Here is a 27,586-nt window from a genome sequence, read left to right on the forward strand (position 1 = left end):
CAACTATTACCTTTAATAGTTGACTCGGCAGTCCCTATGTGTTTAACTTTGCCCAAAGGCGCTCTCTGCTCACTCGGTCAAAAGCTGATTTTATGTCAACGAAACATGCGTACAACCGGGTTCCCTTGTTTACTGCTTTTTCCATTTAGAGCGACAAAATAGCTACATTTGTTATGGTTCCCATTCCCTGCCTGAATCCTGTTTGGAACGTAGGAATTATATTTGTGTCGCCTATCCAGTCTCGTAGCTGTGCTAGGATGCAAGCTGCGTAAAGTTTAGCCTCAACATCAATTAAGGATATCAACCTGTAATTTGCAGGGTTGCGATGGTCTCCCTGTTTAAATATCGGGTGAATTATGTTCCCTTTCCAAGAGACGGGGATGTCTGCATATACATATATATGATTGAAAAGAGGCGTTAAGGTCTCTAACCAGAAGTCTGGGTCGTTCTTAAAAAGCGCGTTGGGCAGCCCATTTGGACCTGCTGCTCCTTCTGTCTTTAATTTTAATATTATGCCCCTAAATTGTTTTTAAGTGATTAGTGGATTTGTTTCTTTGCCCCCAATCTCTTGTTCCCAGTCTCCATTTTCTTTGTTATCCGTACTCATGTTTCTATTTCTTTTCCCCATTTCTGGCTCCATCACCCTGGGAGCTTCGTTGGTACCTGGGTCTGTGTTACAGTACAATTTTTGCACATGTTGGACCCACATTTCATCTCCAATCCCTGCCTCTTGTTGGAGGCTTGTTCTAGTATTCAGATCATTTATAATGCCCCAGAAGTCCCTACTATTTGGCAATTTTCCCGCACACAATAATTTGTTCCAGATGGTTTCCTTGTATGTAGTCTTGGCAATCCTCAACGTCTTCCTGTAAACACTCCTTGCTTCTTTTAGTTTGCTTTTATTTGGGATTTTCCCCATTCTTTTTGCCTGCGCCTGTAATCTGACCTCGCGTGCGACCCTTCTCTTTTGTTCTCTAAGGTCCGTGTTGAACCATGGCTCCTTCCTGGTGTTTAATCATCTTTGGTTCCCCGACACTGCTGGAAATTTATGGATAAGGTCCAGGGTCAACTGCTCCCAGTTGGTTACGCAATCTTCCTCTAATTGAGGCCCTAAATTACTCATATAATCCTTTGCTGTGTCCTGGATACTTTTCACCCCCACGCCATTTTAGCTTTTTTAGGATGAACGTTTCGGCGTGTTTGTATAAGAGAGTTCATTCTTTGTGTCAAGGTGAGCGAGATGTTCAATCTTGTTATTTGGGGGAAGTGATTGCTTTCTGTGCATTGATTAATTTGAAATGTTTCCATACTGGGGAGTAACTCATTACTTGTGATTGTGAAGTCTATTGTTGAGTGAGCCTTGCCACTCAAATATGTAACGGCTTCTGGTATGTCGCCCTTTGTTTTACCGTTCAAAATTGTCAATCCTAAATCTCCTAATATCTTTGCTATTTTTTGTCCACCACAGGTCGCTTTCATCTTCCCTTCAACCTGGTTTTTAACTGTGAGGTTGCAGTTGAAGTCTCCTGAGATGAACATTGGGCATTGCACATAGGATCTTTGCATCACTTTTATCAAGGACATTCAATTTGAATATTTTTCTTTCCGGGTCTTCCTCTCTGGGTGGATGTAAACATCACTAGAAGTTGCCACTTTTGAGTCTCTGGTGGCGACCTATCATTAATTCTGATCACTTGAGCCCAGTTAACCCCCACGTCCAGTTCTTCTGTTACCCAATCGTACTTTTGAGCTACGTATATTGATAATCCGCCTCGCGGATGCCCAAAAGGTGAAAATCTTTCTGCGGAGATGTGATGTTCTTTAAAGCCTGGGATTGAAATGGGCGTCAATTTCCATGTTTCCTGGATCAAGATTATGTCTTGTTGCTGAAAGAAGGCTAGGGTTTAATGGTCATGGGCCATTTCTTGAAAACCATGGACATTCCAAGAACAAAATGAGACGCTATGCGGCCTTGTTTCCTTCTGGGTTTGGTTCCGCTGCTCTGCTGCCATGGGGATATTAGGGTCTTTGTTAGGTATGTTTTTTACTCAGTGCCAATCCATCCTGTCCAGCATTCGATGTCCAGTGTGTTGCGTACTTACTAATGTGTTGTGACTGTTCACGTTGATTGTAGATGCTGGCGTGGAGGCGCGAGCACCTCACACGCATGTGCTCTGACATTTCCCATCTTTATTTTCCTTTTTTGGATTTCTTAGACTATCTAATAGAGGGTAAGGATACCTTGGACGTTTATGTAGCAATAAAGTAATTCCCCATGCTCCAAATCGAGGTGTTACAGAGTATATCTTGTCCACCAGGTCCTTTGTAGCCCAGGTTGTCACAGATTCCTTAGTGTCCGGATTTTGTCTTTTTTGTTGGAATTCAACGGCTATCAAATCCTGGCAGGTTATCCCTTTAAGTTCTGGGATTTCCTTGAACAGTTTTAACAGGTTGTATTGTATTGTATTGTATATTATTCTTGTATAGCGCAACTGCCACCCTGCAGGTATCCTGGCGCTTTGGAAAAGAGACCTAGTCAGATAAAAACAGCAGATTGAAGGCTGAAGGGTGGACGCCGGGATTTCAGACTTTGGCAAACAGCCATGTCTTTAGGCTCTTTCTAAGCCCTATCAAAGAGTCAGCCTGCCTGATGTTCTGGGGCAGCTCATTCCACAGCCGAGACGCTACTGTGCAGAAAGCTCTACCTCCCATCCTAGATCTCCTAACTCTGGTGGTAGCTGCCAGGCCTAGACTGGAAGAGCGCAGAGACCTAGTGGGTTTGTACCATGTGAGTCTTTGCTGCAATGGAAGGGGGCCCGTGCTGTGTAGCGCTCTATAAACAATGCACTGAGATTTAAATGTGACTCTATCCCTTATTGGCAGCCAATGTAAATCTCTTAGCGCCATTGTGGTAGAGGAACCACGTGGTCTATTAAGTGCCAGCTTGGCCGCTAGAGACTGGACTCTCTGGAGCCCCTGCAAGATGTATAAAGGGGCACCCAGATATAAGGAGTTACAGTAATCCAGTCTAGCCAGTATTACACTCCTTACCACCAGAGGTCCAGTCTTGTCAGGCAGAAGGGGAAGAATCTGTCTAAGTGCTTTTAGCAGGCCAAAACAGACACTAATTGTTTTATTAGTTTGGGATACCATTTGGAGGTTTTTGTCAAACAATACTCCTAGATTCCGCACGGTCTTAACTGGGATGCAAAGATCAGCTCCCGGCGAGAGCCTAATCTCACAAAGTAGTTGCTGACTCAGTTTGGCCGTCGAGCAGTAAACCACCTCCGTTTTTCCCTCATTAAATTGGAGGGAGTTTGCATTAAGCCAACCGGCGACCCTACCCATGCATCTCTGAAAAGTATCCATGGTCACCGCATGCTTCCCTTCCAGAAAGAACACCAATTGGGTGTCGTCAGCATAGTTAATCATATCGATCCCATAGGATTTTATAATAGGGATCAGAGGCTGCAAATATATATTAAAGAGGATAGGGCTGATCGACGAGCCCTGTGGCACTCCATGGTGGACCAAGGACTTGGGGGAAGCAAACGGAGCCAAAGTTACTACCTGTTGTCTACCCAGTAGGTGTGATTAGAGCCATTTCAGGGCCTTGCCTTTCACGCCCGGTTCCCTCGATTAAGGATATCCTGCCTTCCTTTTGTGGGATATTCGGGCACAAATGTCAATTTTGATTCAAATGTCTCTGTATGGTAAGGGTGGTCTTCGGGCAATTGTGTAGAATCTTCTTTAAAGGCTGCAAAATTGTGAATTGTGAAAAAGTTGCACCTTTCAAGAGATTCTTGTTGCTCTCGATCTTCGTTTACCTCCTCGTTTTTTCCTTCTGTTATTTCCAGAGATCTTGTTTTGCTTGTCTGCATCTACGGTCCTTACCAGTTATTGTGACTTCTCAAGGAATTTGGCTTGATTATATTTTCTGGTGTTATTTTTTCCAGGTGTATTTTGTTTATTTTATCTTCCTGTATACTACCCTTTGTTCCCTGTGGGGGATCCTCTCCCGTTGCGCTTTTTTGACGCATGTTATCCACCCGGGCGAGTGTCTCTGTCGATTGACGTGATCCTGTTTGGCCTGCGCTTTTCGTGGGCTCAGATTTATCAGTTTTATCATGTCGCATTTCCGGTCTGTTTTTTAATTCAGGTTCTGTTACCCGTCGCCGATCTTGATCTGCGGGGGAGAGTTGGAACGTCTTGGTTTTTTGAGGGGGGGAGGGTGATGGTTACTCCAGAGACCGGGCTTCCTTCCGTTGGTATTGTGTCTGGAGTATGCTTACGTGGTGGTACATTAAATCCTGCCTCTCCACCTGGCATGTTCAGTGATTTACTCTTGCTTTCATGGGGAGTATTTGTTTCAAATATTGAAAAAATGTTGCCTCGATCTGTGCTTTGTTGCTTTTTATACTTGAGCCTAGCCTTCCTTGGCCGTTTTCTTTGCCTCTTTGTTGGTTTTACATCGGTAGAGGACTTGTTGGAGGACTGAGTTGCTTCCATTGCATTAACTGTTATTTCTGGTTGTTCTTCCGCTAACACTTGTTCTAGGACGTCTTTTGCGTTACTTCTTGGATTTTTTATTACATTATTGCATTTTGAAACTGCCGGCAGGTCCAGATTATATTGCGTTTCCTTGTTCTGTTTAATGTGACAGGTTAATTTTACCTCCCCTAGGATGTCTTTTAAAATGTCTGGAAGACTTGCTAACTTCTCGATTATGCTCCTGCAGCCGCAATTAGACTGTTGTTTATCATTGTGAGTAGGAGGCTCCGGTTTCCCCCTGTTGGTTAGAAGGGACGAAAGTGTGTCCAACTTTGCGTTTATGCCTGATATGGCCAGCACTTAGGTTTATGAGGTCTATTTGGCCCTCCATTTTGTCAGATTGATAATTCAGCACCCTTATCGCTTGATCTAGGGTGCCTAACAAGGACTGGCTCCATTGGGTGGGTGGCTGTTGTTCTTGGAACTTTCGCAAATCCTCTGATTCAAGGTCAATCGTACTCACGGAAGAAATCGTTATAGGTGCTGAAAGGTTAGAATGGTTCAATTTAGTTGGAATACCTCCGCTATCGTCCAGTACGAGCCGTTGTTGGTCTTTGTTTGCCAAGGAGCTACGTGGAGTAGAAAGCACCATTCCCAGACTGCTCTGTTGAGCGTTATTGCCAATTGCTGCGGGTGAGGCGTTCACTTGGGGATCATTGTCCTTAGTTATTGTTTCAATGATTTCTAAAAAAGTATAGCCATTAGATAGAAAAAAATGATTTTAGCCATGGTTCCTCCTCTTGTGCAAGCGGCGTGGAAGAATTACTGAGTTTTAAAATTTCCTCCATTGCTTCCTTAGAGGGGTCCTTTGCGTTAGCAAATTCCTCTGTTGCTATCTCTGCGGGTTTTGTGCTTCTGCTTGAATTCATAAGATTTGATTTAAGCAAGGGGTCCTCAGTACTTCCCTTGTTTTCTGTGCTTCTCGTTGTTTCCCTTGCGTTTGTCGGAGTTTTAAGTTGGTGCACTTGGGCTGTTACTATTACCGACTTATTCTGACATAGATGTGTCATTCGGTTCTGTAGGAGTTGGGTTCCTGTTAGGGCGTCATTGATTTTAGTCGCACTTTTAACCAAGGGAACCACTGAGTTGACTAGAACGATGGGTCTTGGCAATTTGCAGGCCTCGGCTGTTGGTGCATAGATCGCCGCCATAGGATCCTTTAAATAGAAGAATTTGTATAATCCGGTTTTCCTTCTTGGACTCAACGCTGTTGTTTTGGGAGTCGGTGCTGAGACCAGCCTCTCTCTAGGACTTGGAGGCTTCCCTCCTTGGATTGGCAGTGAGCCTTCCTCTAGTGCTTTTTTTTGTTTGTTTTTTTTGCCTATCGCCGCTTGATGAATTTTCCCAGATCTCATTTCCAGTTTTATTCCTTTATACTCCTTCAGTCACGCATGTACCTCTAGACGTGAACTTATGGTGGTCTTCTTGCTCACCGCGTCTTTAATGAAGGAGCTGGAACTGAGAGACCATGCGCTCACCCAATGAAGGCAGGGGGTGGCTACAGTTAATGTCGAGTGCACCCTGGGGGATTTGGAGTATCTAACTGCCTAAGAATTTCTGTGATGTGCTTTTACAGATCGACGTGCCTGTTTATTGTGTGTAATAGAGGCTGCGTTTATATAGGATCGGCAGTGGGGTGCTCTTCTAGTCCAGAGTTAGCTTATTGGCTCGCACCGGTAAAAATGTGGTAAAGAGAAGTCCCAAAAGTTAGATAGCGGGGGGTTCGCTTCTAGTCCAGCTTTTTGGCTCACACCCTTAGAATGTGGTTAAGGGACTAGGACTCACTCAGGCTGAGTCCAGGTGTGGGTCCAAGAGGATTGGAGCCTTTGCTGCCGCAGAGGCTTTGATCAGGAGGCCAGCCATCTACCCCTTAGAGTTACTCTGGAAGTACTGGGTTCAAGCATAATTGCAGGTCTCGGCCAAGAGGGCAGACGTCTGGCACACAGAGCAGACTTCAGGCAGCAGGGCAGTCTTTCCTGGTGCAGCAAGGCAGTCCTCTGAAGTACACAGCAGGCCACAGCAGCAGGATATCTTCTGAGAGTCCTTCCACAGGTCTAAGTGTGAACTGAAGAGTGGGTTTGAGGGTCCTATTTTAATACTTGCTACCCCCTTTGAAGTGGGAGAAACTTTGGAAAGCCCCGCCCCCACACACAGAAGTGTCTGGAATCCCCTGTTTCCCTGCCCTGTTTCAGTTTGTCTGCACGCACAATAGGCTAGTGTGAAGGTGTGTGTGTGTGTGTGTGTGTGTGTATGAAGGTGTATGTAGGTGGTGTGTGTGTGAAGGTGTGTGTAGGGTGTGTGTGTGTGTAGGGTGTGTGTGTGTGTGTGTCTTTGTGTGACCTTGTGTGTCTGTGTGTGTTTTGAAGTGCAAGTGGGACTGCTCACAGCTTCACGTCCCCATCCTGCCTGAGATGGCCCATTCAGGTACAACTAGTCCCTCTTTTTGGTGGCTCTCTCGGAGAAATCCACAAAGGCTAACTACATCGTTGGGACTTGCTTTGGTTGCTATGCATCCTCCCAAGAGTTCCATGCTCCTGCTCCTCAGCCAGAGTGTAGGTGATCTGGAATGTAGAGTGTTGGTGGGATAGATTATCAGTTGGTTATTGGTCTAGTGGCAGAATGCTGTTCTGATGGGACTTCATCATCATCTTACTTTCTTGCAATTATGCTCCTAAAAAACTATCTATAATATGCTCCACAGCTTCCAGACTGTGATTACAACACCAGCGGCAAGGATGGGATTCCAACCCACGCGTCAGCCTGCAGTCCAGTAGCCAATATGGAGTGTACCCAAGTACTCACCATGTCTAATTTATGGAAGAAGCACAGAGGCTGGGGTCCTTATTAGCAAGATCTCAGTCAGACTAGTCAGAAAAACATAATGACACCAGCAAAAACTGGGGGTAACCATGAAAGCAGACCCTACTTTCCTACACCACCATACTGATTGCTATGTACAGACCACACACATCGACATCACATCATATTATAAATCGTGGAGTTACAATTGTAGACTTACGGAATTGTGCTATGTCTTACGAGATTTACAGGACATCGATCATATAAATATATATATTTTTTTATATATGGTAACATTGAGGAGTGGTATCAGCACACATTTTAGATACAGAAAATATTGTTTGAACGTATAAGCATGGGTTTCCACACATGCACACTATTTGAATCCTTATTATGCAGCACCAAGACACAGGTGCATTCTTGCGGTTTGTGGTCTGCACACAGCAATCAGTATGGCTGTGTTTATTGTATTTTGTAACCCTGAAGTAGTCGCGGGGTAATCCCTATACGACAAATCACGTGTTAGCTGGGCATGAGAAGAAAGAAAAAAAAAGATAAAACAAGAAGAAGAATCATTGTTTACTAACTGTCTGTTCAATTTGTGATATCATATAGCGTGTGCTCAAGGGTTGTGTGTTTAGAATTGCAGTGTCCTTAGGTTCTCATTTAATGAGATAGGGTGAGTCCTCCTTCCTTTAGAGCACCGCAACATATACAAAGGCTCATCCTACTATCACAAGAATTGTAAGAGCCACAACTTACCCCATTTATATTCACCCCCAACTGATTAGCTTACTGGGAACCATTTGCAAATCTTCCTCAGCACCTTCAAAGGTATGGAAGTATGAGGCAGTGACGGTGTCGACTTGGGCTGTTATGTTGAGTTTGCAGTCGACAACGATCTAGAGAGTCTTGGTGTGGGTGTTGGGGTGCATGTTAGTCCTAGCTTGGTTGGCCACCATGTGGAGTCCCACTGTGAAATGCTCTCCCTGGAGATCATGATTTCGATCTTGTCAGTGATCACTTTCAGACAGCTGGTTTTCATCAGTGGGCGACTTCAGTCGTGCAGGCACTGAACTTGGTCAGGGTACAGGGCGTGTTGTCCATGACCATTTGAAGTGGCCTCAGATGCTCGAATCATGCACCAACCCATGCCAATAAGAAATTTAAAAAATCCTACCAGGGATGCATAAAGATAATGAAATTATGGCATTGTACCAATGAATGTGCAATTAGTTATCCTGAGTTATTGGAAGCAATAATGCATACAAGTATTTCGCTCCTAAAACCCAATTTATTTTCCAGGGCCTAACTATTACAAAATATGTGTTTGCTTTTGTCCTAGGTATTCAGGCGGATACTGTGTGGCAGTCTACTTCAATATACCTTCACAAGGGGTATATTTGAGTAGTTCAAGGCATCCGTCCAATTTTTCTCTTCCCGACTATCAACAGCATACTTTTGCATCTTCTTCAAACTTGTAAAGTTCTATAATTTACAGCAAGACATCAACTTTTCTTAGGATATTTTTAAAACATGCAGCTTCTTGCTCGGTTGTGATTCTGTAGGGTTAAGAAGAGGCTGAACCGATGGATCCGGTCAAGAATTCATCAGTGAGGTTAATTTTTTTCTGGTTAGGTTCTGCTGCATTTTAGATAGGTTATTAAATTATGCCCAGGACTACGAATCCAGTTTTTTTTATGCAGTTTACTACTAACAAAATGTATACCATGAAAAGCCGATGGAAAAGGTGGGATTCAAGTCCCAATTTGCTAAAAAAAAAGTTGTATTGCAATGTGAACATTGGTTTAATAAACATTTACATCAAATGCTCTGGTTTGCACATTTACAGAAAGAAATTTTAGAATCCGACCTTCAATCTTTGTCCGCAGGGCAATGGTTAGGCAAATAATAAGTAAATCAGTCTAATCATTAACTTTACCTGAAAGGGCCAAGTAGTTGATGTCATGTCCTGCGACAGTGGCATATCTTCCTAACTGGCCGTATCCAGTTAATCGGGCATAAATTAGTTTCGGATTGTCTCGCAGCAATATTTCTGGTCCGAGTCCCAGCTTTTCCATAACACCTTCAAAGAAACACAACATAAATTTTAGATTGGCCTATACACAACAGTACCTTCAAGGAACTTATACATACATACCAAACCGCGCCAGTTATACAAGGCGTCACTGCCACTGAGCAGCAGGAAAGTTCCTTTCAATCGATTCACTAGATTATTTGGATTCTGCCACATATTTGGGTATATTACAAATATCAAGTCACAGATAGGTACCATGACGCTGTCATCAAGAGGGCCAGGAATGACACCTTCAGACACGTCTAGGTCCATTATTGGCAAGCAGCACTTGCCATGAACGGAATTTTAGGCACATTCATAGAACAATAACTGATGACTTGGGCCCCTTTGTAGTCAGATGATTCGACAAATAAAATAAAGTCTTTTCTTATGATGTTGGAAATTTAGGTTGTTTTGGGATTTAAATTCAAGGTGTTCTCTTCTTTTTCAATGTCCCGTACTCTTAACAAAAAATGTTTTGTGTAAAATTGTGCCTTTTTTATTTGCCCACCACATTGTACAAAAAATCTATGGGTGGAATGCATGAATGAATCCCTGCCACTGGTAACCTCTCAGGCCGCATCCCAGTTCATTTTTATTTTGCACACAAGGCCCCCTCAGTTTGGACCCAGCCGTAAGCAAATAAGTCTTGACCCTGCTCAACGGGAATAGTCCAGCTCGAACTGCCAGGCCAGGTCCTCCCTGAAACAGAACACAAGCAACCCAGAATCAGTTTTACCCTAGCTAGGGCTCATCAGCCAGGTATATTTTGGGGCCAGTGACAGAGTGCACGGGACCCACACCTGGCATACCTATCCCATTTAGGGTGACACACTGAAGTATACAAAAAAAGTAATGGATGGAATGCTTGGATTAGTCTCAGCCACTGGTAATCACTCGGTACATAGGGTGGGTATGTCCAGATGTAGGTTTAGTAGTACATAACATTAATAGCTCAAATGACTTCAAAGTCGAAAATGTCTTACTTTTAAACTTACCAGAAGATTTGCAATAAAGCTTGTGCCAGCTGTCCCTGATATTTCTCCTTGAAGAGGACTTCAGAACAACCCTCCAGGCATCAGCCCTATTTGATATTAATGGAGGCATCGCCCTTCTTAGCAGCATCCCAGAGATACATACGACACTCATGAAAAGCATTTGCCTTACAGCAGCACGACTCATTAAAGGTCTTCAGAAATATTGCAAAATTACTCTAGTGCTGCTGGGCTTACCCGCATCCCCTTCAAGGCTTGCTGCATCAGGTAAGAGGCAGTCAACAACGGTACCGCCAACTTCCTGCCATTGAAGATGAAACACTCAGAGGGATTCACAAAGCACACAACAGCAGCAGTCCTGGACTAGAGATCAGATGGTAGGGAAAAGAAAATCAGAGGCCTTTTTCCTGTTATGCCTCGGTTATGTGGGATTCCTAACCAACCGCAATCTACAAGATAACTTTCCTTAAACACTTCAGAAAGGAACTAAATAGCCACAAGAATAGGCACCAGAGAGGTCAAAGAACCCCACTTTCCCATCACCCTGGCACTCACCCAGCCCACTCTCCCTCTTATTTTTCCGCTATGTTGTGCCCATTCTGCACCACAGCTTTCTTGTACACAATCCCCAATAATTTCCCTGCATACCTGTTATTTCTCTGATCTGTTGCTTTGTCACCAGATTTTCGCTATGCAAATAGGTGGAGAAATAGGCAAGGAATTTATTTACGATCATTGATTTCTTAGGCGCTAAATGCCACACACACACACACCTTCAGAGCAAGAGTGGTAATTCTGTTTTATATATTGACAATAATGTTCCTCAATAGTCATAACGTCATGTTTTAATAAAAAAATGTGCATTTTTGGATGAGGGGTTCCCGGACCCGCAAGTATTTTTAATGAGAGGTCTGCAAAATTCACGTAATTTTCTTTTACGTAAAGACGTGAACTTTTGGCAAAATTCAGCAAAATCCCACAGAATTATCCTAAATGCCCGTCTGTAATTTTCCACTACATTTTAGCATGAAAATGCATTTCATGCTTAAAAACATCAGCATCGTAAACAACAGCTACTCGCATTTTGTTGTTCACCTGCATTTAGGGTGAATTTTTACTACAAATGCCGCCTTTGCTGTATCAGAAACCTGTTCAGAGGGTCAAGGGACAATCGGGAATTTCCATGGTGGTTCATGCCTTTTAATCCTGATGCCCCAGGGCCGACCTACCATGGGCTCCAACCAACTGGGCCAACTACCCCTTCAACACTTGACTCTTAGTGGGTGCATGATTAGAACAGCCCAATGCTTCTCGGGAGAAGTTGGCTGCAAGGTGAGCACAGAGACACCTCAAAATACACCAGGAACCACAATAAATGATTATCCAGTTATATACACAGCCTTTTTGAGGCAAGCCCACTAGCGTTACAAGGGTCAGCTTCCCAGACCCACTTTCTTGTTTATTGCCGATGGTTACTCCTAAATTCATGGCATTCGATATCCAAGCCAGGCTGATGAGTTCATGTCTCAGAAGTCTTATGGGGGCTCCTTGGTAAGATGCCAGAGTACCCGCACTGACCGCGTTAATTCAGAGCATGTTCCCCATGAGGATCCAGCGGCCCACATGTCAGTCTTTTGCTGAGTGGCAGTTCAGAGCAGTGCGTAATTTGTAAGAGAACAGGTGCTAGGACCCAAAACTTTGTTCAGAAGCCCTCAACCTGTGCCAGCGAAAGGCAGTGTGCTGAATACCAAGTTCCATCTTCTTGATTCCAGCCACCACAAGACACTGCCTCTTCATATGACTCTTGCAGGTTCATTTTGATCTCTGCTTTCTTTTTTTGTCTGTTTTTCCTTATTTTTCTTCTTCTACAACCTTGGCATGCTCCACAAGAGCAAAGACCGGAATGCCCGTCAAGCAGGCCCACATCACCATCATACTGGACACCAAAAACATGCTCTACATAGGAATCACTGCACGCCTCCTGAAGAGACTTCAGACAATATAGAACTCAGTGGCAAGACTCATACTGGACCTCCCCAAAAGGACCTACATCACACCCCATCTTAGGAAACTACACTGGCTTCTGATTCAGAAGAGATGCCAGTTCATGATACTGACCCACACCTACAAGACCCTGTACAACGAAGTACCAGCATGCATCAACAAATGCCTGACCATCCCCCAACCAACCAGACACCTTTGATCAGCTTTCCTCTCTCTCGCAGACACCCCACGGACCTGTCAAGCCAACAGTGGAAGACGCTCCTTTTCGCACCTGGCAGCCAAGGCATGGAACAACATTCTCCAGCACCTCAGGACCGTACTGTTGGTCCAGCAATTCAAAAGAGAACTAAAGACCTGGATATTTGAATGATCAAACCTCATGCAGCAGCAAACAGCTCCAGTGCCGCAAGACCCTAAAGGGTGATTTTCAATGCTCTCTAAATGTTTGTTTGTTTGATAGATTGATTCCTCTTTTCCCCCTTTTTAGGTTTCGCCTCGCCGAAAGCTGCGCAGCAGACTTTCGCGCAAGGCGAAAACTTTTGTTTACTAGTATGGACAAAAGTCCCGCCTCTCTGTTCCATTGGCTAGCTCCATAAATGGAGGCTAGCCATTGGAAGAGAGAGGCGTCCGTCATTCTGCGAGGCGACACGTGGGCGTTCCGGCGATGTTTTTCTCATCCTGCCCCTTTTCTCACGTCATGCGGCTGTGGGCGTGTGTTTTTGTTTTTTTTGTCCCGTGATGTTTTCGACTTTTTGAAAGTGCCTTTAGCCGGAGTGGTCGGCGAGATTTATGTTGCCAGGAAGTTGTTATTTCCGATCAGGTAAGCAGCATTTTGTTTATAATTTGGCTCCGTGTTGTGAATGTTTGTGTTTGCACAGTATGCTTGTTTTATTTGTGTTTTATTTTGGCTAGTCTTTTACTCTTCTCGTGTATCCCGTCTTATGTCGTCTCCCCTTTGTGTGTCTCGTTGCTGTGTTTGTGCGTGTATCCTGTCTCGTCTATTCCGTCTCGTCTATCCCGTCTCATGTTGTCTGTTTGTTTGTTTTACGTTTTTAGGTTTCGCCTCCGTGTGCCTGTTAACCCGACCCCCCTCCCACTGTCCGTTCACCCGTTCACCCGCCCCCCTCCCGCTGTCCGTGGGCCCGTCCTACCCCAATGAAAAGGTAGCAAATGCGTCCACTTCGCATTGAAGCGGGAAGCAGGGAAGAAAGGGAGTTGTTTGACTTGGTGTCTGCTGTGGCAGCTGCTGGCTACCATCAGCCCCGTAGAGCTGCAGTTGAAAGCGTCCATGTTGTCGGTTTGTTTGTTTTACGTTTTTAGGTTTCGCCTCCGAGTGCCTGTTAACCCGCCCCCCCCTCCCGCTGTCCGTGAGCCCGTTCACCCGCCCCCCTCCCGCTGTCGGTGGGCCCGTCCTACCCCAATGAAAAGGTAGCAAATGCGTCCACTTCGTATTGAAGCGGGAAGCAGGGAAGAAAGGGAGTTGTTTGACTTGGTGTCTGTTGTGGCAGCTGCTGGCTACCATCAGCCCCGCAGAGCTGCAGTTGCAAGCGTGAGACCCGTTGACGAAGGGGCACTGGGCCTCTCTTCCGGTGGTCCTCGCTTGGTACAGTGATGGTGCTCCAAGACGCTCAGACGCAATAGCATCTTTCTGCCTGGCTGGTCTCCCTCCCTCGCCGAGCAGTGCCTAGATTCCGTTCGGCACGGCTGATTGGCTGACCACCAGCCAATACGAAGGCCTATTTATGGCGTGATGGGTACGTTTTTAGCGATGATCCCCTGCTATTACAACACACATTGGCCGCCGACAACACAGATGCATGCATGGAGCCTCCCATACTTTTTTAAAGAACAGCCCAACGTTGCTTTCCTTCAATTTGTGATTTTGTGTACACACTTCTTATATTCTTTCCATGAGACAGTCGAAAGCATTTAAGGTGATTTTCAGTCCGTAGAATAGACTGCACTTTTTTTGTAATGTTCAGGTTAGCACTGTTGTGGTTCTGCTAGAGTAGTTTGTAAAAAGAGGTTGTACATTTTGTATATTGCCTATTCCTTCTGCATTTTCATTTGTTATACTTTTTAGGTTTCGCCTGGCGTGTGTGTGTGTGTGGGGGGCTCTGGGTGTGTGTGTATGGCTCTGGGTGGGTGTGTGTGGCTCTGGGTGGGTGTGTGTGTGTGGGGCTCTGGGTGAGTGTGTGTGTGTGTGGGGCTCTGGGTGGGTGTGTGTGTGTGGGGGGAGCTCTGGGTGTGTGTGGGGCTCTGTGTGTGTGTGTGGGGCTCTGGGTGTGTGTGTGTGTGGCTCTGGGTGTGTGTGTGTGGCTCTGGGTGTGTGTGTGTGGCTCTGGGTGTGTGTGTGTGTTTGTGGCTGTGGGTGTGTGTGTGGTAGTAATTGCTGTCTGCTGAGCTCGTCCGTAGGGTACAATAGGTCTCACATTGCGAAAGATTAAGCTAATGGCAATGTAAATGACAAAACCAACACATAAATACAAATTTTGTCATTTACAATGCCAATAGCTCTAACTTTTCCAAAGGCGAAACCATTGCATTGTAAATGATTGTTTGTTTTTGCTCTGGGTCAAAGTTTGTTGACGAAAAATAAGGTCCAGTGTCCTGAAATGAGTGGTAGCACCTGCAACCACCAGCTAAGCATTAATGTTAATTTTTTTATCAATGATGGAGGACGTTTTTCTATGAATCTGCACATTACTGCATAAATATGCGTTGTATATGCTTATATGTCAGCAGTGCTTAACTTTTATATTTAAAAAAAGTGCAAGGGCCCTTGTCAGGGGGCCACTGCAGCTTGCAACACTCACTGACCCTGCCTGCACTGCCAATGACAGTACCCGCACAACTACTAATCATAACACTCTTACAAGGGTGATACTTCAGACTATACATGGCTCCCAAAGCCATAAGAAGGGCTTGGACAGCAAGTATTACTAATTTTTAATTAATAAACCACTGTTATGTTCACCTTTAAATGATATAAACAGTGTCACCATTTGGCAGACTGTATAAACTGCCAATGTTGGCAATTAGGTGCAAGTGTTGAGCACTGGAAACCACCAGCTCAAATTAAGCACTGGGTCAGAGTTTGCCAAAGCTCCTCAGCTACCTGGTGGTGTCCATACGGCATAAAGCTACACTTGTGGCTCCGATGCATTAAGTCTCTCCAGGGATCGGGTGGCAGGTTTTTAATGCTCCCGTATGAGGGGATTGATGTCTATCCTCTTGTTCTATATGGCAGCAAATGACACACAACATGCATCCTAGGACCGGTTTCTGGGTTTCACCCCTCTTCAGCCAGGATAACTTGATTCCAGTGGCACAGTGAGCCGAGGACCCACGTCTGGGCATACCTGGTGCACTTAGGGTGAGAAAGCAAAAAGACACACAATTGATGGACAGAATCAAAACATTCACCCCCAGTCAAGAGATCTAGGTTAAATCCATCATTCTTTTGGACTGTTCCCATTTGGCGCAGGGTCAAGACTGGTTTGCATATGGCTGGGTCCAAACTGGAATGGCATGGCATGGTGAGCAAAAGAATTATGGATTTAGGTCCAGATCGCTGTACTGGGGTGAATGTATGACATTGTTCTGCATTCTGTCCATCAATTGTTCTTTTTGCATTTGTCACCAGAGTGGGACGGGTATGCCCAGATGCTGGTCCCGTGCTCTCCGTGCCACTGGAGTCAAGCTATCCTGGCTGATGAGGGCTGAAAGCTGGAAACCAGCCCTAGGATGCTTGGTTTCAGTCCAGGAAGGACCTTGCCTGGCAGTTCGGGCTGGCCTGTTCCCATTTGGTGCAGGGTCAAGACTGATTTGATTATGGCTGGGTCCAAACTGGAATGGCATGGTGAGCAAAACAATGATGGATTTATGCCCAGATCTTAGTACGTTGGTGAATGTATGACATTGTTCTGCATTCTGTCCATCAATTGTTCTTTTTGCATTTGTCACCAGAGTGGGACGGGTATGCCCAGACGTGAGACCCGTGCTCTCCGTGCCACTGGAGTCAAGCTATCCTGGCTGATAAGGGCTGAAAGCCCTCACCCGGTTCGAGGCTCTGCGTCTTCTCAACATCCTATGATTCTGGGCAAATCACTTAATTTCCCCATGGCTATAGACAAAAAATGAATGCATCTTTGTGCAATCAATTTTTGTTCATGTCAAGCGCTCCAATGCCTTTGCTGTGTGTTCGTGCTATATAAAACTGCAAAAAAATATATATATTCCTTGACTGTTTTCTGAATTTGATATCTGTGCCAGTAACTGTAAGGCATCCCGGTGCCAGACACGCACATGGCATTTATTAGTTTAAAAAAAATAAATGTTGGACCTAACCCTATTTTTAGTGAAGATAACTGGTCTTTCTTTTACGTAGCACCACGATTCATTTAATTAGGGGGTATTCTAGAGAAATCCAGAACAAGGGAAATCAGTAAGGGGAAGTGAGAAAATGTTACTGAAAACTAATCTTTAATGTGGTTTGTTGGGCCTCAGATTGAGAAGTTTGAGAAGAGGCATTTTAAAACTGCTGAATACAAAGTAATTCAATTATGCTAGTTATCAGCTCTCAGCTGCCTAATGTATGCACACCTCTTCATAGAGCACTTCAGGAGGTATAGGTAATACTTACAATTTAGTTGCAAAAATATTTATTGCCTCCTTCTTTCTTCCCTTCTGAGAATGCACTATAATATTGTGATTGATGGGGCCTAGATTCTTGACTGGCAGACAACGATTGCAGTCTGACGAACATGACTCAGTGCCCCTACTCTCAATATTTCAATACAAGTATTAATTGCCTTTATTTGTTGCTCCTATAGCACTAAAACGCAGCAGCAGGCTGTTTCACAGTGCTCGCCAACCGGAGGCGGCTTTGGAAGTGGGAAGCAATGAGGAGAAAAAACAAATCCCACAACAGTGATGCCCTTAGTGATCTGTTATCTCGGCGTGTTAGTTTTCATTTTCCCTTCCTTTTTTGTTCCTTCTCTTCTTCTGGTCGTTTCTTGTTTAATTTGTATCAATGTTTCTCTAGACATGTTGCACAACAGCGCAGGCTGCTGTGCACCATGCCTTAAAGTAAACAAAAAGCGCATGACACGGTCAACGCTGGCCGCGCTATACCCTTTTTTAAAAATGTACTTTAATCCATGTTGCAAAGCAGTCCACGCTGCTCTGCAACATCTCGAAAAAAACATTGACAACGCCAATAGATCTCCCATAGGTGAAACATATTGGCTTTGCCAATGCTTGTTATTATCTCTCAATCAAATGGGGAAGGATCACTTGTCCTGCATAACCTGGGTATGCAGGTCGCGTACCAATTTTGTCCCAAATTAAAAACCCTCATACACGTGTTGGGTCTTACGTTAGAGCGGTATATCTTGGTTCTCCGCTACTTAAACACGCGTTTGCATAATCACAGGGTTAGTAGTTATGCATCCTCTAGCCGGATCCAGGTGAGGTGAGGCTTTATCCCCTGTCATTATGGGTGAACTTTAAACCATTTGACATGGAGGAACTATAATTGATATCCTTTATGATTTGATTTATTCACAGTTTGTATATGGTTTGTATGGTAACACTTGTTTGCAGTGGCAGAAATTTATTAGAACAGAGGCCTTGAGGAAAGCCTTGGGAGGTTTTTTCCCCCCGTTTTAGGCAGAAACATATCGGCCCATGTGCAGCTATTTGTTAAAACTGCTGTTTTGCTCTGTTCTTGTTTTTAATTGAGAAAGAGACTTTCAACCAATAAAGCAGTCAATGAATCAATCAATCAAATCATCTTTATTCGGTTTCAAGTTTTTAGAAAAACCATAAAAGAGCAAAATACAATAAACATTTAAAGAAAAACATTAAGTTCGGTCCATTACTAAAATCTTAGTTAAAAGTAAAACGTTTTGCAGAAAGAATGCATTTTACACTGCAAAATCGTTATTATTTTGTAAGTTCGAGCGATGTCTAAGACATTGTTTTAAATACTGTGCCACTGATTTTGTCATTAGATTATTTTCCAGGAGTTGTAATGCCAAATAGGCAGGGCGGCATCTACGAACTTTCAGGACTTTCAATACAGGTAGTATCCACCTCCTGCGTAGTGAGTCATAAAATTTGCAGAAAAAAAGAACATGCAGTGTGGACTGTGACGAAGTTGAGTCGCAGGGACATACTGGTACAGTGTGTGACCAGACATTCTGGGTGGGAAATAAAACCATATAGTGATAGATGTTAAACCTGAGGCGAGTAAGGAGTAGTTTTTCAAATTGAGACAAGTTGTATTGCAGATACGGTTGAATAGTTGGAACCTGCTGTATTAATAGACAGTGTTGGACTGTTGGCTTTCCGATTTCATTCAGCATCCGCAATTGGGAAAGATGTGACAGACAGAGAGTTTTTAGTTCTTTTTTAGTTATATCTGTCACTGACAGTGGTTCATCAAAGAATCTTTGGAGACCAATATCTGAAAGGAAAGATTTTACGTATCCCAGCCATCGTATCTTTAACATATTCTCTAGTTTCATGCAGTCCTGGATTATTGCTCTTGTGAGCTGGCATTCGTCCGTAACCCATATTCTGCGCCATAGCATGATGGGCTGGATCTTGATGATATCAGCAATGTGGTCCAGCCCAAGTTCTAGATGGCATCCGAATGTTGTTGTACTCTTTGGAACTGCCAGCAGGAATTTTAGAAAAGCGTTTTCAACTATCTGCAATTGATCGACGTTTGTTGTTCCCCATACTCCCGCTCCGAAAGTAGCTGTGCTAATGCATTTTGCATTATAGATTTTAATCATCTCCATGGGGTTTTTTTTGCCAAGCCGGAGCGAGAAGGCTTTTAGAGCACCAACTGTTCTTAACAGAGATAACTTTCGGGATGTGAGTGCATCATTCCATTTAAAAGCCTCGTCGATGGTAATCCCTAGATAGGGATACGTTTTAGATCTTTCGAGGGGTAGGTTGTCCACATACATTTTCTTCACTTTACTTCCCTTACAGCCAGCATGCATCACAAAGGTTTTTTTTATGTTCACTTTTAGGTTTAAATTTGTCATAAAGGTACAGTAATTATTTAACGCCCGCTGAAGCTGGACCGGGGTTCGTGCGAGAATTACCGCATCGTCAGCGTATAATAATGCTGGGATCTGACGGCGGCCAACTTCTGGGAGATCTTTTAAGCCCTGTAACATTGCGGCTTCAAGGCCATTAGTGTAAAGCGTAAATAGAAAAGGGGCCAGCACGCACCCTTGTCTGACCCCCTTCTGTATTGGGAAGCTGTTTGTTAATTGTCCGGCTGTCCCGAATCGCACTTTCCCCTTGGCTCCGGTGTATAATTCTCGCAGAAAGTCGATTATTGGGGTTTCGATCCCCATTTGCAGCATTATTGCTCAGAGTTTCGAGTGGTCCACACAGTCGAATGCTGCAGAGAGGTCGACGTAAACCATGTGTAGGCCAGTTTTTTTTACTGTAACATATTTACCAGCCAGTAATGTTAAATTTAAGACTTGATCTACGGTGCTCAGGCCTTCCCTGAACCCGTATTGTAGGTCTGATAATACTCCGTGTTCCTTTGACCATTCCTGGAGTCGATCAAGTAATATCCTCCCTGCCATCTTTCCGACTGAGTCCAGAAGGGAGATAGGACGATAGCAGGAGGGATTGTCTCTACAGCCCTTTTTAAAAATGGGCACTAGGATCGATGTTGACCAGGAATTAAATAATTAAATAAAGCAGTCATTGTAAGTCTTTTATTCTATTTTTAATATCAGTCACATACTCACGCTATTATTTTTTGCACTGCACTTTCCCAATCGGTGTTCTTACACTTGGTCTACAAGTAACTGTGGGCTGTTACCCAGTCTGTTAAGGTGGGATCTGGATATGTCTCGATGTCCTAGAGACGACCCATCCCTACCTTAGGATGACCAGATTATAATAACTAGTGCACTACCTAAACTTTGATGGGAATCCATTCCTGGACATTGGGTTTCACCTACTCTTGCTGGTGGTTACATGTGTTGTTTTTTTTCGTAACACTTCTAAGATTGAAAGGTATTCTAACCTTGCACCTACTGAGGCTGTAAATCTTAGTGTTTTTTGAGTACCTCCTTACTCTTTGTTAGACCCCCAGGTTTATTGAGCTGTTAGAGAAGTGACCAAAATAAACACCTTTCCTATCAACTTGTGTCCATTGGTGTTACCTTGCTACTACACCCTACCTACTTACTCTCTGCTCAGCTGGCTGCGCATGTCCCCATATCCATCCCCCTCTGTTTTCTGAGTGTGTGCCCCTGCGCCCTCACCCCATTCTACATGTGCATGCTCCCTGACCCCCTATTTCCCTTGTCTGCTGTGCCGCCACTGCCCCTGTGCTGCCATTACTGCCCCTACCACTTCCCTTTACCCCCATTCTCCGTGTGAGTGCCTCTTGTTTTAGTATCTCAGTTTTTGTCACAGCACCTTGAGAGAGGGTTTATACATTTCTTCAGTCTTTAGTGCAAACCATCTCATACCACATTTCTTGGTAATTTCTCACAGGGATACATTACTTAATAGATGCCTCATTTCAAGGTCCACAATACACAACAATCTGTCTGTGACCCAAATAGACACCTTCAACTACAACACCTTTGAATGTCTAACCGCCAACTTCAACACCAGTAACAACAAAATACTGCAATGCCATCTCCTATACCACCCCCCTGGCAACACCCCCACTTTCACTGAACACCTGTCAGACCTGATTGCACACTGCGCACTCCGAGACAATAACAACCTAATTCTGGGTGATCTCAACCTGCATTGGAATGACAAAAACAGCCCACCTATACAAAACCTGAACGAGCTACTACAAACCAACAACCTTACCCAACACTGCTCAGAAGATACACACAACAAAGGGGCTATCCTGGATGCCATCATCGCCCAACACGACGCAATCACAATTGATCACATCCTACCAGTTGACTGGTCAGATCATCACTTAATCCTATTCCATATCACGCAACCGATCATGCATCGACCTCCCATCCAAAATCCTCCCACCTGGACAAGAAACTTATCACAGATCAACATGAGCGACCTAGAAGAAAAAATAGGCACACTCCTGCCCATCTCCCCTGACTGTCGCCCCACAACAGAACTCACATCACACTACAACACAACCATGGTGTCCATTCTAGACCAACTTGCCCCCTCTAACTGAAAAAAACTAGGAATATTCCTTCAAGATCCTGGTTTAACAAGGACATCAATGCTGAAAGGAGACAACTTAGAGCTACTGAACGTTTATGGAGAAACTATCCTTCTTCAAGCCTCTGCGAGCAAATCAAAGCAACTCAAAGGAACTACAAAAAACATATCAACAAGGAAAAAAGAAACGTTTTCTGCACCGCCCTTAATAATGTGAAAAACAGGCCCAAAGAACTCTTTAACATCATCAGGCAACAGACCTCCAAGACCTCTGCAACCCCAGTCCAGGCCTCCAAAGATCGGTGCAACAACTTCGCCAACTTTTTCAATGACAAAATCACCAAAATTCACAGTGCTGTCTGCCACCTCCAGCAACATTACCCCATCACAAGACCTATGCTACAAGCTCTCGGAATCCTTCTGTGACAAAATCACCACCATATACAGCATCTTCGGTCCTCAGCTGAACTCAATCACCATCACAACTGAACTTCCAATCACAGATGAACAAACCCCGACATTGTGGACCATCGTCACCACAGTTAAAATCGCTGCTATCATGAGGACCATTCAATCGGCGGACCAATCTGACATTTTCTCCTACCACACATTCATCACAGGACTCCTACAGGTCAGCAAAGCACTAACACCCATCTTCAATACATACATCAAATCAGCCACATTCCAAGACACCTGTAAACATGCCACCCTCATGCCCCTATTCAAGATACCATTTGCTGGTCCATCCATGCTTTCCAACTACAGACCCATCTTCCTCCTACCATACCTTGCAAAATCTGTGGAGAAACTAATCAACTGACAACTCACCGACTACCTCAGCAATCAGCAGTTCCTCAACGTCAATCCAGATTTAGGCCCAACCACAGTACAGAAATAGCACTCATCACCGCCACAGACACCATCCGCATGATCCTCGGAAGAGGAGACACATCAGCCCTCATTCTCCAGGACCTCTCTGCAGCATCTGACATCCCCTAACACCCCATCATCATCAGGCACTTGCACGAGATTGCCATCCAAGGCCTCGCTCTCTGCTGGATCTGCTCCTTCTTAACAGATAGAACATAAGCTGTTCACCTAGCACCTTACTCCTTGGAAGCCCACAACTCATCTGTGGACTGCCTCAAAGTTCGTGACTCAAACCCACCCTCTTTAACACATACATGATCCCTCTGGCTGTCATTCCTGCAAATTACATCAAAATCTTCTACTATGCCGAAGACATACAATTCATACTCTCTCTCCTGGATAAGATCCCAACACAAGAAACACATTCACCAACTGCATGACCAAAGTCTTTAAATGGATGAAAGCCAACTGTGTCAAGCTCAAAACAGACAACAGAATAGTAGTGATCTTCGGCAAGAACACCTCACCATGGGACTCTAACTGGTGGTCAGCCGAACTCGATCCCACAGCCAACAACCACGCCAGGAATCTCAGAAAAAGATCAAAAAGATTTGGACTCTAAAAAAACGTGTCTGACTCCTCACAAAACCCTAGTGAGGAACTCAGCTGTTGTGGAGATGGTGAATTTGCTTAAGAGTTGAGGATTTTTAAAAACTCCTAAGGGGAGTTGTCCACTGAGCTAATTTTCTACATGAAAAATATTGATTTGCTCTCCAACATAGCACGTTTATAGTCTTATAGTAGAGCTCAGTATTTGCTTTTTTCTTCCAAATACATAGTTATGCGCTGTTGGACTTGGCCTTTTCCCCCCAAAATTTTTCGCTTTTGACCCCCTAACTTGAATGTCTCCCCCATGGGATTAAACCTGTATAGGCCATGAGTGGTGTGAGACCCCTTGTTGAAAATGTAATGTTGTTAAATGGTGTACAGAAAATATCCCCCATTTTGAAAATGTACCTGACTAAAATGTACTGTGATTTTAAAATGGATGCCATGGCCCTGGGTAGTGCCACCTGACTGCGTTAGGTTGGCGGTCTAGTTAATATTACCCAGCTACCCCTAGCTTTTGGAGGGAAAGCCTGGCACCCAGGGTGCTCACCCCCTCCCCTAGAACCAGTTTAGGCTAGATGTGCCAACATTCTAGAAGGTCCTGGCACTGCCTGGGAGGAGGGTATAAATAGGGTGAAGTGTCACCAGAGAGTCAGTCAGCGCTGGGACAAAGAAGAGAGGGGACCTGCTGTGAGGTGCTACCGCCACATGGGCCTGTGAGCTGGGCCCTGCACCCCTAGAACCCCCCTCTGCTCTCCCCATGGGCCCCTGACAAGGGAGGGCCCCTGACTAGGTCCCTGTCACAGTTGGGATCTTGAACCATGCCAGCGCCGCGCTGAAAGAGCACTGGGAAGGGAAGCAGCTAATTGGATTCCCCCCAGGAGGTGAGGAGTTTGCCCCTGAGGAACTGCAGTGGGACTGTCTACCCCCTCTGGAGGAGCTGTGGCCCCCCTTGGAAGCGCTGGGTCGTGTGGAGCCGCCTGAGGAGGATTGTGCCCCAAGGGACTGTGCCCTGCGATTGGTGTGGCCCCCGAAGTGCTGTTGGCCCTGAGGACTGTGTGGGCTGAGGGAGGAGCTGTCCTCCGAGAAAAGCGCCCCCTTCCAGTGATAGCGCTGTGCCTGCTGTGTGGCCTGAGGAAGTTGCTGACTGATTAGCGCTGAGGGAGCTTACCCCTCGTTGTGGCGCGCGCTCTGCATGGTGGAAAACGCTGTTCCTGAGGAGACTGTGGCAAGGAGCAGTGCGCTGTGAATAGCGCCATTCTCCTGAGGAGAATCATGCTGGAGGAGCCTACCCTCGTGTCAGCGCGCTGTCGGCTTTATAAATAATTAATTTAAGAAGGGAGCCTACCCCTTGTCCTTGCCACGCGCTGCGTGGCAGCGCCGGAATCCGCCGCCGCCGTGAGGAGACCCCCCTTGTGGGGTGTGCAACGTTACGGCGGCCCCCGATGTGAGGAGAGGGCCGCCGGAGTAGAGAAAGGGCCGCGCTGGGCCCGAGAAGCCAGCCTCGACCTGCCCATGTGACGGGGGCGTCCGGCCGCGTCATTGGCCCGCCCCCGCCAAAGCCGCGCAGGGATTGGTCGCCTGCCCGGGCGGTCGGGAAGACAGGAAGAAGCGGAAGACTAGCCCCGGGTCCCCGTGAGGGAGGGAGGACCCGGGTGAAGCTTCGGTGCAGGGCTCCCGTGGTCAGGAGGGAGCCCTGTGAAGGACGACCGGAGCGGGAGGCCACCCCGCCGGTGAGTGCCCCGGGCCGGAGAGAGGGGCCCGGGAGGAAGGAGGAAGAGCGCCGGTGTCGGCGGGGCTCTCGTGAAGAGAGGAGCCCTGCGCGAAGGGTGACAGCTGCCTGCACTAGGCCCCCGCACCCGAAGGAGCCGGCAGTCTCACGAAGGCCGCTTTGAAGTCCCGGGTCCTCGTGAGAGAGGAGGGACCCGGGGAAGTAGAGGAAGAGCCACGCCTGTTCCCCATGCCGGCCGCCAGCTGACCGTGGTGAGGGGAGTAAAGTTCCCTTTGCGTGCGCTACGCCAGGGGGCCTCTAGGCACGTTGTCGGTGCCTGGCCTCTTCGCCTTGCAGCCTGGGTCCCCACCAGATAAGAGGGGCCTATGAAAAGGTCGCGTGGAGCCTCCGGATCGCCTTCCCCCCCTAGATAAAGGGGTCAGCAGTGTGGATGGAGCCCGGAGTCAGAAACCAGGAGTAACCAGTGAGTGGGGCCTATGAAGAGGGTGGAGAGGGCAGCGGGGCACAGGGTCGGTGCCCGCCCCCACCCATGACTTGTACATTGAAGCCACCTTGTGATAGGGCCCAAGGTGGTAGGTGCGTCCAGTTCGGACAGTATAGGTGGACCCTGGAGTGGGCAGTCATCTGAAGAGTGAATTGACAATGATGCCTAGTGGTTGCCTGTCACCTGTGGTGCATAGGGTCCCAGACAGGTCGTGAAGCTCATGTACAGGTGCCCCGGTCCCTAGAGGTTAGGCTTAACATTCAATCTATATATTATGCCCCGAGGAGGGTTTACACCCTTTGTTGAGGTTCGTAGGCCTAAGGTTCTATACCCCGTGGGTTATTATTTCCCCTAAGGTGACCCTGGAAGAGTTCATGCCTCACAAGCTACGCCTGATGTTCATACCCCGAGGTTGTTGGTAGAGGGAGCCTAGCTATTCCCTTACAGGTGTTTCCTGAGCTTTAAGGAGGGCCCCTACCTGATGTTAATGCTAGGCGATGTATGTTCCGCCTGATGTTTGATACACCTAGCCAGGTGACATGTCTAATGAGATGCCATAGTTACCTGTTGCCAGATGGTCCCTGAGGTTAGGCCTGGCTCTTAGGTTACTGTTTATACGTTGATGGTGAGGCCACTTTCCTATCTAATGGTTAATTGCATGCTTTTGTGCCACCGTGCAGGTGATTGTGCCTTTTATTACAGGTGCTCCTATTTATGAGGTACTATGATGCCCTGATGTTTTCTTTTACAGGGGTTGGGTTGGCGTGATTGTGCATGATATATATATCTATGCTAATGTGGTATTTTGCATTTACAGCCTTCCCTGTAGGATGAGAGTCTGAGTTGGCCCCGCCAGATTGGGCTCCAGATCTAATGACAATTTTAACCCATCCTTTTTTCTCTTACAGCATGGACTTTGGACTCAACCCTTTTTATCCCATGTAAATAATCCCCCTCTGAAGTACTTGGCTCTGGTGCCAGTTGGCGCCGTGTTATGATGACACTGTTGATGCATTTTTGCCTTGCAGGTTGGAGATACTAAACTGCTTAATTTTCCAACTCAAATTGGTGTCCTGCCTCTTTTGTGGTGTGCCTGGTGTGTTGACTGAGGGTACTGCGTGAGTGCTTCACATGTCCTCGAAGTTTGGCCTGCCCGCTTGATGCCATGCTACCCCCTTTGAGACTTGGGCAACCCCCATTTCCAACATTTGGTGGCAGAGCGGTGGGATAGGACTTGTGTTTGCGCAGTACCACAGCGGCCACGGGTTACACTGCAAATAGAGCTTTGGATGTAATCCGAGCCTTGTTGTGGGGATTATTGTTGCTTCCTCCTGGAGAGTGTTCTGAACTGTCCCCTTGGTCCACTGAGGGTGTGTCCCGGGTGTATCTCGCCACGATGGGGTTGATTTACCTTTCCAACTCGATCCCACAGCCAACAACCACGCCAGGAATCTCAGAAAAAGATCAAAAAGATTTGGACTCTAAAAAAACGTGTCTGACTCCTCACAAAACCCTAGTGAGGAACTCAGCTGTTGTGGAGATGGTGAATTTGCTTAAGAGTTGAGGATTTTTAAAAACTCCTAAGGGGAGTTGTCCACTGAGCTAATTTTCTACATGAAAAATATTGATTTGCTCTCCAACATAGCACGTTTATAGTCTTATAGTAGAGCTCAGTATTTGCTTTTTTCTTCCAAATACATAGTTATGCGCCATTTACATTCCTGCCTGCGGCAAATCTGCCTTAGCGTTTTAAGCTGCTCTGGTAGTATGTTTACTTCTAATAGATTTAGTTTCAGAGAAGCAATCGCCTCTAGAGCGGAGTCAATCCAGCGGAGAAAATCCCAGGCAGGCCGATCCGGGTCCAAGTCAAATCAAAAAGGGGTTGTCTACAGTGCCTCCTCCAGGTTTGCACATGAGACATTTTTCCAGTTTCATCTTAAATTAGGCCAATTCAAAGATCTAGACCGGCCTGCGGTGGGGGAGGGGGAGGATGGGCAGGCATGGGAGCAACGAAAAGGGCTACTGCCCAATGGTCCAGTTATCTAAGTGGGATAATATCCTTGAGCCTGATACCTTTGGGGATGGTAAAAATTCCATCCAAGGTTTGTCCTGCCAGGTGTGAATTATCTTTGAAAAAGCCATACTGGACATTGAATCAATAAAGGCGAAGGAGTCTCGAGAGTGAAAATTAAAGGTCCCGTGAATGGTAACATTAGCCTTTAGAAGAAAAGGTTCAGTAACTTAAACCCAGGATCATAGAAAAC

At 45.8% G+C, this 27,586-nt stretch overlaps 1 protein-coding gene across 4 annotated transcripts in view; it reads right to left on the reverse strand.

Annotated features, from left to right (window-relative positions):
- AMACR (alpha-methylacyl-CoA racemase) overlaps positions 1 to 27,586 on the reverse strand; it is a 613,095-nt gene that overhangs the window by 406,679 nt on the left and 178,830 nt on the right. For all 4 annotated transcript variants that reach the window (XM_078674919.1, XM_078674917.1, XM_078674918.1 and 1 more), the window contains exon 3: positions 9,293 to 9,436. In XM_078674919.1, the coding sequence (XP_078531045.1) occupies positions 9,293 to 9,436 (144 nt within the window). The remainder of the gene's footprint in view (positions 1 to 9,292; positions 9,437 to 27,586) is intronic.

Source organism: Lissotriton helveticus, chromosome 2_1 (genome assembly GCF_964261635.1).
Source record: "Lissotriton helveticus chromosome 2_1, aLisHel1.1, whole genome shotgun sequence".
Lineage (NCBI taxonomy): Eukaryota > Metazoa > Chordata > Amphibia > Caudata > Salamandridae > Lissotriton > Lissotriton helveticus.